Source organism: Gasterosteus aculeatus, chromosome 16 (assembly GCF_964276395.1).
Source record: "Gasterosteus aculeatus chromosome 16, fGasAcu3.hap1.1, whole genome shotgun sequence".
In the NCBI taxonomy this organism is placed as follows: Eukaryota; Metazoa; Chordata; class Actinopteri; order Perciformes; family Gasterosteidae; genus Gasterosteus; species Gasterosteus aculeatus.
The window spans coordinates 1990093-2008017 of NC_135704.1; the positions used below are offsets into that span (position 1 = coordinate 1990093).

General features: G+C 43.6%; 1 protein-coding gene across 1 annotated transcript in view; it reads left to right on the forward strand.

Moving 5' to 3' along the window:
• Positions 1-9291, forward strand: part of gli2a (GLI family zinc finger 2a) — a 68612-nt gene extending 59321 nt beyond the window's left edge. Inside the window, exons 10-14 of the mRNA XM_040201991.2 lie at positions 1208-1357; positions 2548-2712; positions 2805-3074; positions 4143-4509; positions 4709-9291. Coding sequence (XP_040057925.2) covers positions 1208-1357; positions 2548-2712; positions 2805-3074; positions 4143-4509; positions 4709-7014 — 3258 coding nt within the window. The 3' untranslated portion in view covers positions 7015-9291. The remainder of the gene's footprint in view (positions 1-1207; positions 1358-2547; positions 2713-2804; positions 3075-4142; positions 4510-4708) is intronic.
• The last annotated feature ends 8634 nt before the right edge of the window (positions 9292-17925 follow it).

The window sequence follows — 17925 nt, forward strand, 5'->3', positions numbered from 1 at the left end:
AGCGAGTTAACTCGAAGAACTTTTGCCAGAACCCCAGCTACCGAGCCACAAACTCTGAGAGCTTTCCAGGATTCGGGAGCTGGACTGCTGGTGTGAACTTGGACAATGAGGCCAGCATATTTTTAAATTCGCACAGGACAATGTTTGTCTTTTTTTTTTTAGGCCTCTGCTATCTATCAACCTAAAAAAAGAGAGAATCCCAGGTTTGAAATGGCTATTTTGTTCTGCAACAAATCCTCACAGCATTTCCCTGAGCACACCGAGGGGCTCACACAAGGTTAACATCAGCACAAAAAACCAAAGTATTTCTGTCAAGAGCCCCTAAATGACAGATTTACAGCAGTCACCTGGAAATAGAGACCTCCGCCTGCTTCCACTCCTCCTTCACCTAAAATAGATCCCGGTAGAATCGCTGACGATGCACTTTTGCACTGGTGGAGAAGTGGTCACAGACAGGAAATCAAGTGTTTCCTCTGGGCGTGAGGATATTTGCATGTGGTGCACAGGATGAAGGGTTGGAAGTGCATCTGTTCACAGCCGTCTGTATATGTGTGCAATAATGATTTGTCTGCAATGTAAGTCGTTTGAGTTGGATGAAAGAATGATTCAGATAACTGCAGGTCGACACATTGGGGGAGGAGTAACTGACTGCCTCTTTCTCCAGCGGTGCAAATTATTATTATTTTGTGTTTAAAACAGATTTCAGTTGTGTTAGCAATGTAATTTACCTGCAGCTACTTCACTCGCAAAAACGCGCATTTTAAGTTTGCACAGGAAACTTTGTGTCTGTCCCTCACCGACTTCCTGATCCAATAAAAGGAAGAAGAATGGAGGATAAAAAGACAAAGAAAAATTCGGTTAGCCTCTTCCTGATCACTTACACCGGGATGCAAGGAAGTCCCCCCGTCCCCCCCTCACACACACACACACACACACACAGCCTGAAAAAACAAAACAAGCTTTTATAGTTTTTGTTTCCTGTTGACAGATGCATAATAACTGTCAGCCATAATGGATGGCATCATCACCACGTGTGTGTGTGTGTTTGTGTGTGTGTGTGTGTCTTCTGGTGGGAAAAAGACAAGAATTTGCTGACCCTTTTCAATGAATACGCACACAGGCTCACACACCCCGTTGTCTTAACGCCTGCATACCCTGGTGGACGCTACAGTGCAATTATTTACTTGAATTCAAATTGTCTCCTCAGCACATCAACAATGATCACATCCACGGGGAGAAGAAGGAGTTTGTGTGCCGCTGGGAGGAGTGTTCACGGGAGCAGAAGCCCTTCAAGGCTCAGTACATGCTGGTGGTCCACATGAGGCGTCACACGGGGGAGAAGCCGCATAAATGCACCGTGAGTACTTCTTATACCTGCAAAGCTAGCTGGTTACCTTACTACCCATCGGACTCCCTGATTGGCTGCTGTATCCAAAGGCAATCTCTACCAATGTGTTATGGCTGTTTAAAAGGAAATCTCCTACATGCAAACAATGGCTCTTTTGACAGAACCTTCCTAGCTAAACGTCTCCACACCCCCGATTCATAATGCAGGCTTTTGTCTCCGAGCCCAGGTGGACATACCCTGGTGACATCTTCAGGGTTATTTTGCAAACAAATTATTTTCCTGTGATATGATTGTGTTTTTAAAAGTTCTGCGTCATCCAAACCTGAGTTGCTGGATTTGTTCAAAGAAACACCCATGCATTTCAGGATTTACTGTCTGGTTGACTGGGAGAGAATAACCGCTCACTCACTGGTCTCTGCGCTTCAACCCTTCGCTTTGACCAAAGAACATTTCCGTTGGAACTTCCTTGTGCTTAGAGCGAGTGATACTTTTTAAAATCATGAGGGTTTTATTGAAGCCTTCATTTGCTGTGTGAAGATCACATCGGGGGCATGTTTGCTTAGCTTCAAAGCTTGCTCTTGTGAATGCATTAAAACAGATGACTTGTGAAGGAGAGAGTGAAGAAAGCTGATTGACAGCGTGGGTGTGTAATTAAAATCTGCAGACAAGCAGGGGGCCGTGGGTTCTTAATAAGACCAGGCTGTGTATTCTCGGTGCGAATCCCCCGTGCATCTCCACCCAACACTTTAACTCCCCTTGAGTTCTTAATGGAGAATCTTCTGACTTTTAGATCCGATTTCTGAGCTAGTCAAGTTTGATTCCCTTTTAATTTCAAAGCCAATTATGTTCACAATGACTGCTCAGAATGAATACCAAATTATAGCTTGTGCAGCACAAGTGAACACAAAGGCTAAACACAGACTTCTCTTTGTCTCAACAAAGCACACCAGTCAAAGAGCTCTACCGCCCTTCACACTCACTTTAGATATTTCACATAATTGCCCTTTTTACCACATTGTCGCTCTGCTTTGTCTTTGTGTGGCATCCCACTGTAGGCAGAAGGCCGAGAGTAGATTACATTTAAAAATGTAACCGCACAGAGCATTTTTATTAGTATTCTCCAGCCAGCTGCACCAAACAGCACAGAAGCTCAGGCATCCCGTCTCACTGTCTGTCCGTCTGTCTTCCTCTCTCTGCAGTTTGAGGGCTGCGCCAAAGCTTACTCCCGCCTGGAGAACCTTAAGACCCACCTCAGGTCTCACACGGGGGAGAAGCCGTATGTGTGTGAACACGAAGGGTGCAATAAGGCCTTCTCCAACGCCTCGGACCGGGCCAAGCACCAGAACCGCACACACTCCAATGAGGTTTGTTTACTCACCTGGATGTCGTGCATTTTGACCCACAGTCTGTTTAGTGATGTGTAGTACAAATTATGTATAATGTTAATTTTTGGCAGAAACCATACGTGTGTAAGATCCCGGGCTGCACCAAGCGCTACACGGACCCCAGCTCTCTCAGGAAGCACGTCAAGACAGTCCACGGACCCGATGCCCATGTCACCAAGAAACAACGAAGCGATGCACCTCCGAGGCCACAGCCGCCCAGAGGCGACGGGGAGAACGGAGCCAATTCCAAGATCGCAGACGGGAGGGTGGAGGCAAACAGCACCTCTAGAGGAGTGGAAGACTGCCTACAAGTCAAATCCATCAAGACCGAGAACTCTATGGTGGGTAGCGATGACCTGCGTAACATCCCATAATACAACCCCAAACAAATCTCTTCTCAAAAAATGAATTGTTTTGATTGTTTTTTTCACTTTGGAGTTTGATTGACTGCATTTCAAAGGATGAGCACACCCAATGATCAGTGTCACCTGACAAGGACAATGTAATTGCATGCCTGTGTGTGTTTTGGACGCGATTATTTTCCTGTTTTCCTCTTCCAACTACTAACAATATTCTGAGGGTTAATGTTTACCGCTGGTACTGCCTGCATCCTTCCTAACTCACCTCTCTGGTTGTTGCTTGAACTTGCTCTTTTCAAGTTAACCTTTCTAATGGACAGACATCACTGAGGTGAGCACCTTAACTGTCTCTGTGACTCTCACAACCTAGCATGGGAAGATGTGTAAACGTTTTGTGTTACATTGGGGCCTTCTTACGGAATGTGAAAAGTTCTATTTGCATGATTATCCATTTTCACATTTTTATATGGGATGCCCATATATGCATGTATTGTATGTAGACACAGGCATACTTAATCATAAAACTACTGTATATTTTCCTGTTCACAAGATGTCTAGCAGTGGCCTCTACGGTCGGCCGATGATAGAAGTTGTGGTCACACTAATGCAGAAGCTGGGACTGTCTAAGCATGTGTGTTGAAATAGTGGCAGCATCAAGCTGTAAATCAAGACTTTAGTTCATTTTCGTCCAGTTTAAATTACTGTCACTGCTCGATTGTTGCTCACAGAAGTCATCTGGTATCCAATTATTTTCTTGTTAATGAATAAATAAATGTGTTCATGAATAACGAGAACTATAGACCCCTTTTAGTTATTTAAACACTATTACAATCAGAATTTCCTTAATGTGGTGATTATTTAATATTGAAGAATACATAATGGAGTTCTCTGAACTTGGCATGTCACTTTATCTTTTATTATTTCCCTCTGTATTTCCCATTTCATTTCTTATTTACTAGTTAAAAAGTAAGCATGTAGCTCTGTTATTCAAACTACAGCTCCTACGGTTTGATTTGTTCTATTAAATTCCTCCCTGTTGTCCTCCATCAGACGTATCAGTCCAGTCCTGGTGGCCACTCGTCATGTAGCAGTGAGCCGTCGCCGCTCAGCAGCGCCAACAACAACGACAGTGGAGTAGAGATGGCCCTGCACAGCGGGGGCAGCTTCGGGGACCTCAGCGCACTGGATGATTGCCCCATGGTTGACTCCACCGTTTCCGCTGGGGGACAGCAGGCTGGGGTGGGGCTTCAGTTGAGAAAAGCTGTGGGTCATGTTGGCACGGTCACCATCAAGCTGGAGAACATCAAGAAGGAAAGGCTGAAGACAGTGAGGGACTCCTGCCCCTGGGTCAACTCTGCCCCCCAACCACCGCAGGGCCAACGCAGCAGCATGAAGCTGCCTCCCATACCTGCAGTCGGTAAGTATGACTTGAGGAGATGTTTGCTGCAGTATTGGGAGTCCTTGACAGTCCTTGATGAGGGTGCAAGATGCCTGAATCGCATCATGTCTACTTGTAGAGTGAGTCCAATGGCCATGCACAGAAATGCTTAGTCTATCATTTTAATTTGAATAATTTCCTGGTGTCATTATCTAATCAAGTCCTTTTCCTCTGCCAGGTTCCCTGCTGGAGAGCTCAAACATGATTAGTAACTTAAGTGGTTCGTACCCTGGTCAACGCATTGGTGACCTGTCTTCATCTGAAATAACACTACTGAACCAGCTGAATGAGCGCCGTGACAGCACCACCAGCACCATGAGCTCAGCTTACACCATGAGTCGGCGCTCCTCCGGTATTTCACCCTGCTACTCCAGCCGCCGCTCCAGTGAGGCGTCCCAGTTTGGGACTAACCGTCACAACAATATTAGTTCGGCTGACTCCTATGACCCAATCTCCACTGATCTGTCTCGGCGCTCCAGCGAGGCTAGCCACTGTGGAGGTGGTGGTGTCGGTGGAGGAGGTCTACCCAGCGTCCTTAGTCTGACACCAGCGCAGCATTATCGACTTAAAGCAAAGTATGCTGCTGCCATTGGTGGAGCTCCACCTACTCCTCTCCCCAATATGGATCGAATGAGCCTAAGGACCCGCATGGCACTCTACGGTGACCCCCAGGAAGGCACGCTGCACCCATTCCATCAGCCAGATTTTGGAACTGTGCCTCGGCGATGCAGTGATATAGGATATGGCACTCGGAGCATGATGCCCCATGAAGTACCCACCAGTCTTCCACGTCGTGCCAGTGATCCAGTGCGTCGTCCCACTCTGGACCCTCTGTCCTTTCCAAGGGTTCAGCGCTATAACAGTATGAACAGCATGAACCCTGTGAATGGTCCACCAGCTGAACGCCACCAAGCACTGACTATGCAGGGCTACACTCGCTCTGATGGCAGCCTGCAACGCTACCCATTTGCCCCCAGACCTCCAAGCATTTCTGAGAATGTAGCCATGGAAAACATGGCTGTGGATGGCATGATAATTGGGGGGGAGCAGGGTGGAGAGGATGACATGGTGCTTCCAGATGATGTTGTGCAGTATCTTAGGTCCCAGAATTCTGGGCCTTCAGGTCACAACTTGGGTCAAGGGGATTTCCATTCGAACAATCTGACTAAGGGCTATCAGACAGGCATGACCTCATCAGCATCATTTTATGCTCAGAGGAGAATGGCCATGGCGGATGCCAACATGACTCAGTCTGGTCAGGACATGCAATCCCAGCAGATGGGTCCTGGTAGCTCCCATCAGCCCTTCTCCGCACCACCAGGCAATGTGAACAAGAATAACATGCCGGTGCAATGGAACGAGGTGAGCTCAGGCACTGTGGATACCACAAAAAAGCTCTCCAAACAACATCAGCATCCTTTAAGAGGAAACCTGGCTGTTGTTCAGCCAAGACATAATTTGGGATCCTTCCAGGGACAAGGTCAGGGCCTGGGCAGCAATCAACAGGTAGTGCCTATGAGTCAGAACATGTCAATACAGGGGTATGCAAACCACAATAGCCAGAGGATGATGAGCATCCCCCCCCAGCAGCATCAGCAACTGAGGCAATGCAACCCTGTAAACATGAGTGAGCAAATGAGTCCTCAGCAAGGGTTTGGCCAGGAGATAATCCCAAATTCTATATCTGGGAGCACTAGCGTGAGACCTACCCGGAACAATATGGCAGTTACAGAAGTGCACAGTTACAGAGCAAGGACACAGGTGGATGGGTATTGTCATGTGAACCAAGTGGATCAGCAGCAAAATTACAGTGTTGTCTCTCAACAGCACAACATCCATAATGGAGGCAGAGGAATGTTACAACCGAGGCCTCCCATAGAGCCCAAGGCCATTGCCAGGCAACAGACTGGGTCTAGCATGATGCAACCAAACCGAATACCCAAGTCATCCGATTTGAACCCCAGTTTTGGTACTGACACATCAGAGGCGAGCCCAAAGAGGCCCACAGGCTCATCAGCCCACAACTGCAACTCTGCAAATCCAAACTCTGCTATGCTCTACTCGGGTCAGGTTCATATGTTTGCGCCCACTTCAGTCAGCTTTGATGCCTCCATGCCCCCCAGTGCTAGTCATGCTCCAGCCAGCAACACCACTGCTGCAGACCACATGGCCTCACCCGGAGTCAACCACGTCTCCAGCAGTACTGTGGATTCTTCCACAAATGCAGCAGCTGGCACGGAGCATGCCCAGATTGACTTCGACACCCTGCTAGATGATGGGGACCACTCCAGCCTAATGTCGGGCACACTGAGTCCTGGCCTCCTGCAGAGCCTCTCACAGAGTTCCTCCCGTCTCACCACCCCTCGTAACTCTGTCACCCTCACGTCCGTACCAGCAGGGATTGGCAACATGGCCATTGGTGACATGAACTCTATGCTCACAGCCTTGGCTGAAGAAAACAAGTTTCTCAATCTGATAAGCTGAGAGCAATTCAACAGCTTCTCATCCATCCAGTCTTAACTCTTTCTACATCCCGAATATATGGACGACACAAAGCACTGATTGAATATTGCAATGCTGGCTATTTCCGAAATGCTTTTCTCCATTGTCCATAGTAATATGCTTGTCTTGTAATATTTCCTTCCGATTATGATATTTTACTTTGAAAAAATAATAGTAGGTATAGCAAGGCTTTAGTACAATATATATAATTATGTGTTTAAAATCCATTCATTTTAACTACAACTATTTTGGTACCTAACAAACAGTTGCCCTTCAGTATCTGTTGCTGTAATAGTGTTGTACTGAAAGCAGTTCATGAAAATAGAGTTGCCAGTAAATGGACATGCAGACAGTGAATTTGAGGATGTGTATAGATTATACTGGATTGTACTTAAGTTTTTCTATCAAGTTTTTATGCTTAAACTAGGGCTGTCAAAAGTAAAGTATCATATGGACCTCTACTATGAAATCAGAATGGATAATTAATGTATTTTGAACTAGATTTTCTTTTGAACCTTTTTTTTGCAAACCATGTGGATTACAGAGGAATAGTGTCACCAGGCTGAGCTATTGTTATAATAAATGAGGGAAGTGAAGAGTTTTTTGCAGTGGTAACTAGACATCCTTACTGTGAGAAACTGATATGAAAGTTAATTGAAGAGTTGAATTTTTATGCGACAAGGTTTACAACTCTATCAATTTGTATAATCTTTTCCGCAAAGACATTATCAAAGATCCAAAGGTCCTTAAAGGAGACATTACGTGCTCATTTTAGGACGTTCAGATGCTTTGATGCTAAAGCATATCCTTTGTTTTGTATTGTCTGTGAATATCTGTGTATTCACCTTCTGGATGAAACATTTCCTTTGAAGCGTCTGTCTCTTTAAGACCCCCCTCCTAAACAAGACCAGTCTTAGGTCCAACGTTATATTGGTCCTAGTTGGGAAAAAGGTCCGTTTCCAAAGGATTTGCGCAAACCCACAGCATTTTCCCAATTCTTGCTGGAAAATGGTCTTCATATATGGAATGAATCCATTTGGTTCTCGTGCCTTCAAAGCCTGGGACGTTATGTAGACAACTGTTCAGCCGACTACAGCACATTTTGAGGGTTTTGAGGGGTGTTTCGGCGTGTTGGGGGGGATGTGTTGGGTGGCGGGATGTCAGCAAACTCTGAAACATCTAAACAGGTTGTATTAATTACTATTAATTCATTACAGGAGTCATACAAAAACATTGTTTTTTCCAGTTCTGGGGGGTTGGTCGTCATGCCAGACAACCACAGTGTAATTTTTTTATAATATGTCCCCTTTAAAGCGATGAGGTTAATAAACAGTCAGCACCCAGAAAATATAAATGTACAAATTCATACATAAATACTTGTATTCATGCTTAATTCAATCTTGCGGCATAACAAACAAGCAAAGAAGGGACACTAAAGTGACCTGTCTTGTGCACAACCTATTTTTTTTATTGCTGAGTTTCAACTACTCATAATAAAGATTGAATGGGATTCTGCAACTGTGCATTTGCTTTCATTATACAATTAAAATAAAATTTCACGAAATTCAATGTATTTATACAATGCAACAAGTTTGGACTAATTGTGACTCACAAAAATTCGCATTTGACAGCCCTAATTTGAACACGTGGTTTTACAACATTTTGATCCACAGATATGAACTGCTTTTTCATCATGGCCGGAGCCCTTTGGGATGGCACTGGCACTATAAAATCTGATTTCCTTCTGTGCCCTCCGGGCACAGACGCATTAACTCTCTGTGGTCCCATCTCACAAGGGTAAATGATTGAACAGGACAAGCATATTCCTCTGTGTAGTGTATGAGGGCATATGAACCCTTGTGTCTGAAGACTATTCTCAAAAAGAATATACAAGTACCTCTCTGTTTTCCCAGTAGTGATTCAATCCTAATTAACACATTCATACCCCCGTCCTTCGCTGCACCACATACTTCCCCTGGGCTCTGGGTGAACTGCAGAGTCCAGGGAGGACTGAGACTTTGATGAAGTCATCCTGTTCTGGACCGGATTGGGGAACTCGTCCTGGAAATTCCTCCTTTTATTATATTCGCTAAATTTATACGTAGCCTTGAAAATGTTTTTGTTTATGCGCCAATTCAGTTTTACTATGGTGTGTGTGCGTGTGTGCATGTCTGCGTGTGCGTGTGTGTGTGTGTGTGTGTGTGTGTGTATATAGCTTTTGTACATTTCAAATAAACTATCTCCTTGTTTCTGTTTAAATCCCTGTGTTGCGTCTCCTTTGGTGTAACACGGCCTCTGGTCCCTGGGGGCCTCATGGAAGTAGAGCCCTTTTGTTGAGTACACATGTAAGAGCCAGTGTATGAAGGGCACATACACTTAGAGAATTCTCCAGATTTCAATGAAATCAATCACAAGACATTAGTGAAAGCCACCTTGATTTGAAAACATGGTCCTTCACTGTGCATAATGGTACCCACACAAAACAAAAAAACTAATTGTAGGAAAAAAAAATCAATGGAAGTTACTTCTAAATGGAAGAAGTCAGATTCATATTTTGTCACACTGCCACTTCCAACAGCTGACTAGTAATTGTTTCTTATGTGTGATGAATAACTGGAAATAGTTGGATCGTCATAGTGACATGATAACATGACTTTAATCTCATTTCATACTATGTTGTGTTCAATTCATTTTATTTTGTATAGCCCAAAATCGCAAATTACAAATTTGCCTCAGAGGGCTTTACAGTCTGTACACATACAACATCCTCTGTCCCGAAACCCTCCATCGGCACAGGAAAAACTCCCCAAAAAATGAAAAAACCCTTCCAAGAGGGAAAAAAGGGAAGAAACCTTAGGGAGAACGTCAGAGGAGGGATCCCACTCCCGGGATGGACAGACTACAATGGATGCCATGTGTACAGAATGAACAATGTATAATACATGCAATTCCTATGACAGAAATGATTCAAGTAATTGTGAGTAGCAAGCCAGGCGCACAGCAGGACCACTGCAGGGGCATCCACCATCAGATAGAACCACCATCAGATAGAACCATCATCCACAGGAGCCTGTGGGGAGGGAGAGCACAGAGACTTTAGGAGAGGGTAATGTTGGTTTACGAGTACAGTAATATGATTAATATCTAAAATAATAATGATGATGATGATGGCAGCAGCAGGCGTCAGCATGGCCACGGTAGGTGTCAGGACCAGGGTCCAGAAGGAACTACGATCTACAGAGACCTGATAGGGGAGAAAGCACAAAAAAACTCCCGGAAAGAAGCTGAATTAGTCATGTGCATTAATAAAACTTGAATTATGGTAGAACGAGAGCGTGAGAGAGGAGCTCGGTGTGTCCTAAGAAGTCCCCCGGCATTCTAAGTCTATAGCAGCTTAACTAAGGGCTGGTCCGGACTAACCTGAGCCAGCCCTAACTATAGGCAGAATCAAAGAGGAACGTTTTAAGTTTTACTTTAAAAGAGCTGACCGAATCTGCCCCCCGGACTGAAAGTGGAACCTGGTTCCACAAAAGAGGAGCTTGATAACTGAAGGCTCTGGCCCCCAGCCTACTTTTTAAAACCATAGGAACAACAAGTAACCCAGCATCTATGGAGCGCAGCTTCTTTGTAGGGCAATACGGTGTTACAAGCTCTTTAAGATACGACGGTGCCTCACCAGCAAGTACCTTGTAGGTGAGGAGAAGTACCTTAAAATCTATTCTTGATTTAACAGGGAGCCAGTGCAGAGAAGTTAATACAGGAGTGATATGATCCCTTTTCTTAGTTCTTGTTAATACACGTGCTGCAGCATTCTGAATCAACTGGAGAGGCTTAAGAGATTTACAAGAGCAGCCTGATAACAAAGAATTACAGTAGTCCAGTCTGGAAGTGACAAACGCATGAATTAATTTTTCTGCATCACTTTGAAACAGCAAGTTCCTGTGTTGAGCAATGATTTTTAGCATCAATGATGATTGTTTTTTTGTTTAAAATGCATCCAAACCAAGAAGTGAATCAAGCATTGTATTTTCTTATTCACACTTTCCTTGGCAGATCTTGGCAGAAATGTCCATGCAGAGTTCTGAGGATACAGCATCATCAAAAGGGACAGCATTTAGACAGAATGTCCACACGTTCCATTTTTAAACTGATTCATCCAAGAAAACTTATATAATTCCTCAAACTGTCTGTCAGCAGAGCTGCATTTCTCTGTAAGTCGAAAGGAAATGACCTTTAACAACGCTTTGTTTAACATCTATCAGCATATTTAACGGGGTGTCAAATCAACCCGATTTCTTCACACACACTTTTATCTCGTCTCAGTCAGCTCTCTTTAGATCCTGCTTTGATAACTGCAGTGCATATGTTTGAACAAAAGAGGAGCAACATGTCTTATGCCTTGAAGCCTAGGAATGCATCTGCGTATGTTTCTTGACGCTCTGCTGTAAAAAAGATAATTTACTGTCGATGGTAATTATGCGTCTTAATGCTGATTCACCATTAAGCGACTAAGGGTAAAAATGTTTTTTTTAAACTGTGTTTGAAAACCCAGGTGAAAAAGAACACTTGGGCACACAATGCATACACAGCACTTTCTAAAGTTAGATGGCATGTTGTCCAAAATGAACAGTGGCAGGCCGACCCCAAAGAGATTGGACCGAGAGCAACATTAAACAGGAAAGAAGAGGGAGGAGGAGAGGAGGCGCAAGAAGAAAGGAAAGGAGAGGAAACATCCGGAGAGAAAGAGAGAGCTTCTGTCAAGTTGAACAAAGCCAGCGAGAGAGAGACTACATTTAAGGGGATGTGGGTATAGAAAATATGCTGGAGTGCTAAAAGAAAGAAAAATCACTTTTAATTTGACAGCAAATACAGCTGGGGACTGGTTAGAAGTGGAGCCTGCTGATTGCTTTTGCCACTAGAATTCCATATTCTCTTAGAGAGAGGACGGGAGGAAAACCGCCCCAGGGTGAGGAGTCTCACCCGAGAGGAGAATGAGAGGTTAGCGAGGCAGAAATGGATGATTAGACAAAGCACACAGCTCCGTAGTGTAAGCAGGCCACAGGCCTCCACTACACTGTATCCATGTGTGATAACCCTGTTTCCTTGCCGCTGTTTGGACCTAAAAGGTTCTATTCACAGGAACTACTGCATTATTGTGGCAGCAAACAAGTATCTGCTAGGTGAACCTTTTGAAGCTCCCTCTCTGTGTCATGCCATTTTTTTTATTTGTAAAAGGATAATTGTTTGAATAATAACCCACTCATATCTGACCTAAATGCACCGTTGCCTAACAAGGTGAAAAAGCGTATCAAATGTACATTTGGTTACAGCAGGGGCAAAAGGTTGCCTGGGTGAGTGAGACATGTTCGATGCGTCCACTTCGCATCCCATTCTACTTGTTTATTTACTAGTTATTTTACAGCATGGCGTCCGTTAGCGCTTGGCGGAGCTCTTCACTCACTGTGAAAATGTCCACATCCAACACATCCATAATTTGCAGAAGAATGTTCCTGGTTGGTGCCAGTAAGTAGTGTGGAAATGATTAATCTTACAAAAACAAACTGCTTGAAACAGCAGCTAAAAGAGGCCAAAAAAAACTGCTGCGGAGTTGGTTGATAATTATCTTTCTCTTGTTCCAGCGAGCAACACTTTTGACCATATAAATTGTCACTTCAAGAAAATATTGTTAAGCGCAGCTTTAAAGAAACATTTGACTAATATTCAAAGATTGCATTTCTTATTCATACTGGAGAGGCAGGACAAAGGGAAGTATCCATTCTCTATCTGAGGAACCCCGTTCTACTGTCTCACTCATGGTTCTACTGTCTCACTCTACTGTCTCACTCATAGTATTACTGTCGCACTCATGGTTCTACTGTCGTACTCATGGTTCTACTGTCGTACTCATGGTTCTACTGTGTCACTGTTGGATCTACTGTCTCACTGTTGGCACACATGTTGCAGGGCCTCTGCCCGGCGTTCAGTCGTAGGCATTCTGACCGAGTCTGCAGTTTTTGGACATTCCATCCTGCACCTTATTTCACCGGACAAAACAACACGCACCAGAGTGGCCGTGGGTCGAGTGCATGAAAGACTGCTATCAGCTGATCCACAATGGGACGAATGCAAGTAGGGCTGCAACAACGAATCGCTGAAATCAATAACATTTGATTATTAAAAGCGTTGGCAACGAATGCCATTATCAATTCGTTGTGTCGTGCGATTATTACGTCACTCAATGAGTTGCGGAGATGCACGAGGAGCAAAAATGAAAAAATAAAAGCATTGTCACGTTTTGAATTGAGGGACGTAAGAAGCCTCCAACAGCCCTGCTGCTGCTGTTTACTCGTCATCCAGCTGTTCAAGCTAGCGTTAGCTCGCTAATAACAGCAGTAAAGCAGTTAGCAAGACTAAGACAGGTTTAATTTACTCGCCTTTTTTGGACCATTCATTTTTCAATCTGTTGTCTTATAATCTGTTGTCTTATATATATATATATATATATATATATATATATATATATATATTATTCATATTTTATGCTTTGTCCCATATTGGTTATTGTTGACAAATATATTTGCGTGTGTTGTACTTTTTAATGCTGTCATATACGGTAGTCTAGTGCGCTGGCGCATATACTGTGGGTTGTACAGGGAGCAGCATCTATGGAGCGCAGCTGCCTTGTAGGGCAGTAAGGTGTTCATGTTGCCTGTGAAGGGAAAAACACGGTGATCCATTAAACCAGCGCAGCTAACTAATGTTAGAGAGGTAAAATGAAGAAGCACCGGACGGACAGAGGGCATCGCAGATCAAAAGGTTAAAATCAAATGTATTTAATAAAAGAGATGGTGTTGTGGTAAAAAGAACATCTCAGCTGAGGAGCCGCTGGTCTCAGCAAGCAACAGGCCCCAGGTCAGTCCTTTGACCATCCCTAGTGCCCGTCTCTTGTCTCCCCCAGTGAACCCGAGAACAATGGCTCCTACAGGTATTTATAACAATGCTTAAAGGTGTGAAAGTTAGTGTCCACACCTCTGGGAGTGGTCTTCTGGTGAGTTCAATGTAACTCGGATTTCGAATGACCCTTAGTCAATATCAGTTGTTGTGCAAGTATTACATGCATGCATTCCAGTTGATTACATTACATCAAATACAATCATAACTGTACATTGGTATTATTCTATTACAGTTGCAGAATTACAGTGGTTTTACAATATTGTCATTACTCTTTCACTTTTCACTACTTTCAGAATCATGGCTGTATTCTGGTGTACACTAAATGCATTTTATTAATTTTATGAACCGAGTCGTCAGTTTATTTCTAATATCTTACACTAAGAAGCCTCTAATGCATTTATTTACAATTTTTTACATTTTAAATTCATCTCATAGCACTTAACTTGCACAACAATGATGGTAATAATTTAATGAGTAAGTGAGAGTTTGTGAGTTCTGACGTTAAAAAATGCTGTTAAATTTTCTGATGTATTTCTCTTTATTTTTTATAAATTATTTAGTTCATGAGCAACCTGTACTTTCTTTTTGCTTTTTTTTTGCTATGTGAATTTGCAGTTCTGTTTTAGGATAAAGGGTTGGACGTTTGTTTTTTTATGTGATTCATCGATTAATCGAAGAAATATTCGACCGATTAATCGGTTATCAAAATAATTGTCAGTTGCAGCCCTAAATGCAAGCTACAAAGCTTTTGGACATATTGTCCAAAACAGCAAAGCTCTCATGGCTTTAGAGCAGGGATGTCAAAAAGCCATCCATTGTTGACTGGTCCATCATAAATTCTAAAAATATAATGGATAATCGCCCACAAAATATAATGGCTATAGTGTGTTTATGCACCTCGAAGTTCTTGTATTCTTCCATCCGAATAATCCAAAATAAATGTTGTGTCATTTTAAAACACCTTAGAGTTTCATACTGCATATAAACAATGTAGTCTGAATCATGTTTATCTGAACTGTCTGCGATGCTCCAATCATGCGGTGACTCCACCAATCACGATCCAAGAAGTATGTACACACACACACACGCGTTGTGGATTAGCCTGCCTCCCTGTTGGGAATGGATTCATTAGCTATGGATACCAGGGGGTTTCTGAAGAGACCACCGAGTGCTCCCACTCCCACACATGCCCGCAATAGGCTTGAGTACAAAGGAGAGCCTTACAGAGTCAAGACGCTTTGTATTCCGTCGCGTCGAGGTCTGTCTGATCATTGTTCAAGTAATAGTTTACCCACAATTTTACCACTACAGCCCTGGACAGTGTGACTTGAGCCACAACTTCCCGGGCTGTCTAAAGAGAATATATGCCTGGGATCCATCTCTCATTGCAGAATTTGGTCAGCTCTTCTAAGAATGTATTGTCATTGAGGAGAAAATCACACTGTTTGCAGAGAGTCTGCAATTAGAACTCATGGAAATGCAATGTGATGATTCTCTCCCTACCTCACCGGAGCTTGGAAAGTTTCCTCTGATTAGACACCAAACAAAGAGAATAATGAGTGTGTTTGGCTCAACATACATATGTGAGAAGACCTTCTGTCCGTTAACTTTGGACCAGAATGACTGACAGCCATCTCTGAGGTGTCCTTCGCATCTCAACCACAACGTCTTACTGACCTGCCAGCTGTCCTTCAGAGCAAAGCGCGGCATCATTGCTCCCAATGAGCGCAATGGGACAACAAGATTCAAATATCCACATCCTCTATTTCTCTTCTGGTCCCTCCCTTCATACAGGACTATGACTGGGGGTCACCAAAATAAAAAACCTCATATTAAAAGACTAAACACAAATGTCTTTGTAGACATCGGGGTCTTTGGTTTTTGACTCCCTTTTGGAGTTGTGTTTTTCTCATATTGGATGCCAAGAAATGTTGTGCAGGTCTCTCCAGAACAAGGGCAAATTATTTTGGCAATCCCCAGAATTTTAAAGACGCGCCGTCACACACTTTTCATCATGTTCATCTCGTCCATTACTTTGGTGTAAGACTAAATCCTTTTTTTGCAGATTTCTCTTTCAATTCTTCTTTTTAACATATTTAATTTATCTATTTCTTTAATCACCCGGACCGCATACTTATATAAGTATTCTTTACTGCTTAGTTTCTTAGCAGTTCAGCTGTTCCCAGTGGCGTATGAACAGCAGTTCATTGTTTGATTAGAACAGCTGCTATTGTCACTTTTTGAATCCTTTCCCTCGTGGTATGTATGAATCATACATTTTTTATACTATTTTGAAATGAGCCAAAATTCAGAATGAATTGTATGTGTGGAAGGGTATTTGAAGAAGTATCAGAGTGTGTTCCATTTGGCTCTTTGACCTTTGAGGTCGGGTCATCATAATAAAGCTATTCACTGGCTCGGCCTGTTGGCTCAGTTTCTCATCAAAGGCTACTTATCGAGCTGTGTGCCTCTCCAGATCAGGGGGAAGGTGACCCGTGTGACGCAGGGCTACCTACTGCTCCAATAGAGCTTGTACCCATCCTGCTGCCACTGGCCCAAGGGCGGAGCGTGCCCCAATAAACTCTGGAAGTGCAAGAACTATGATCAGGGCCCGGGGGATGTTTGTGATGAAGGCCGGCATTGTGGCCTCCCCCCGGGGGGGAGTGAGAGTCCAGGGTCAGTTCCTAACCCGGATGATGATCTCTCCTAGGTTATCCTTCATTGCAAGCCAGGCTGGGGGTCAGATGCTCAGAGAGCTTCGTCATGAGTAGGCGGTTGAGGAATGTCGTTGTTTGATTGAAGTCGAGGGATCTTCTCAAAGGCTTATGTGAGTGTTGTGAGGGGATGAACTCTTCTTAGCTCTTGGTCAGCACCATCTGGAGCTCTATTTAAATGCTTTTTAAACGTTTCCTTTTCCTGTTGTAACTGGCACAAATAATGTACACTCATCTTCCTCAACCACTAGTCTTTCCCTTTGACACGTGTGGTTGAGCAATGACTATAAATTCAATCCCAGTGTTGACACATCATTTATTTGTTGAAAACAATACTGCTTGGATGAAATGGGAAAAAAGTAGACTTCAATATTCCTATATGGATAAAAGAATTATAAATAGGGCAAAGAAAAATGTACTGGGTTGAAACCACAGGGAGTACGGGCGGTTCTGTTTTTGCTAATGTTCCTTTGGCTTGGCTCACTCAAAGATTTCTCCGAGCCACATTGACTCAAGCACCTCGGCTGTGAAAACACTCTCATCGTAGCATTTTTACTTCTGGAGCACAGACTCTAATAGGCCAAAGGAGCTTTCCCGCCCTTAACCTGAACCTTTGACCTTGCTTAGAGGTTGGGACCCCAGGGGTCCGTTTCAAGAAGCGGGTTTAGTGGCAACTCAGAGTTAGTTAATCCTGAGATGAGGCCGGCTTGTCTGTTTCACAAAGGGAGGTAACTAAAGCTCAGGGTCAGTCACCATGGTAACTGAACCTATGAACATCACCTGGTCGGGAGCAGGTTTTCTTCAATAAACCTCTAGTTTCTTCCACAGTCTCCTCCCTCTGACAGCAGCCCAGCCAATCACACAGCCCGCTTTCATTTCCTCATTCATTCAGTTACTCTGTATCAGGTGGATTGTAGTGCAGTTTCCACATATGAACAAAATAAGATGTTACGTTAACGTGTTTTCTTGAACATGGCAAGTCCTTTTCTGGACGATCCTGTAGAAGAAGAAGCGGTTTTACTTCGCAGGGTGTTAAACACGTCGGGAGAGAATACTGAGGCCCCGATTAGATATATTGTCATTTCCAGTTTTTACCAGCGATATTGTTCTTGTGATTAAATGTGAGCATGGGTGTGTATTTCAAGCCTGTGTGTAGTGCATTCTAACAAACAGAGTGTAACTGACTCAGAGTTTGTTAAACCTGCTACTTGAAACGGACCCCTGG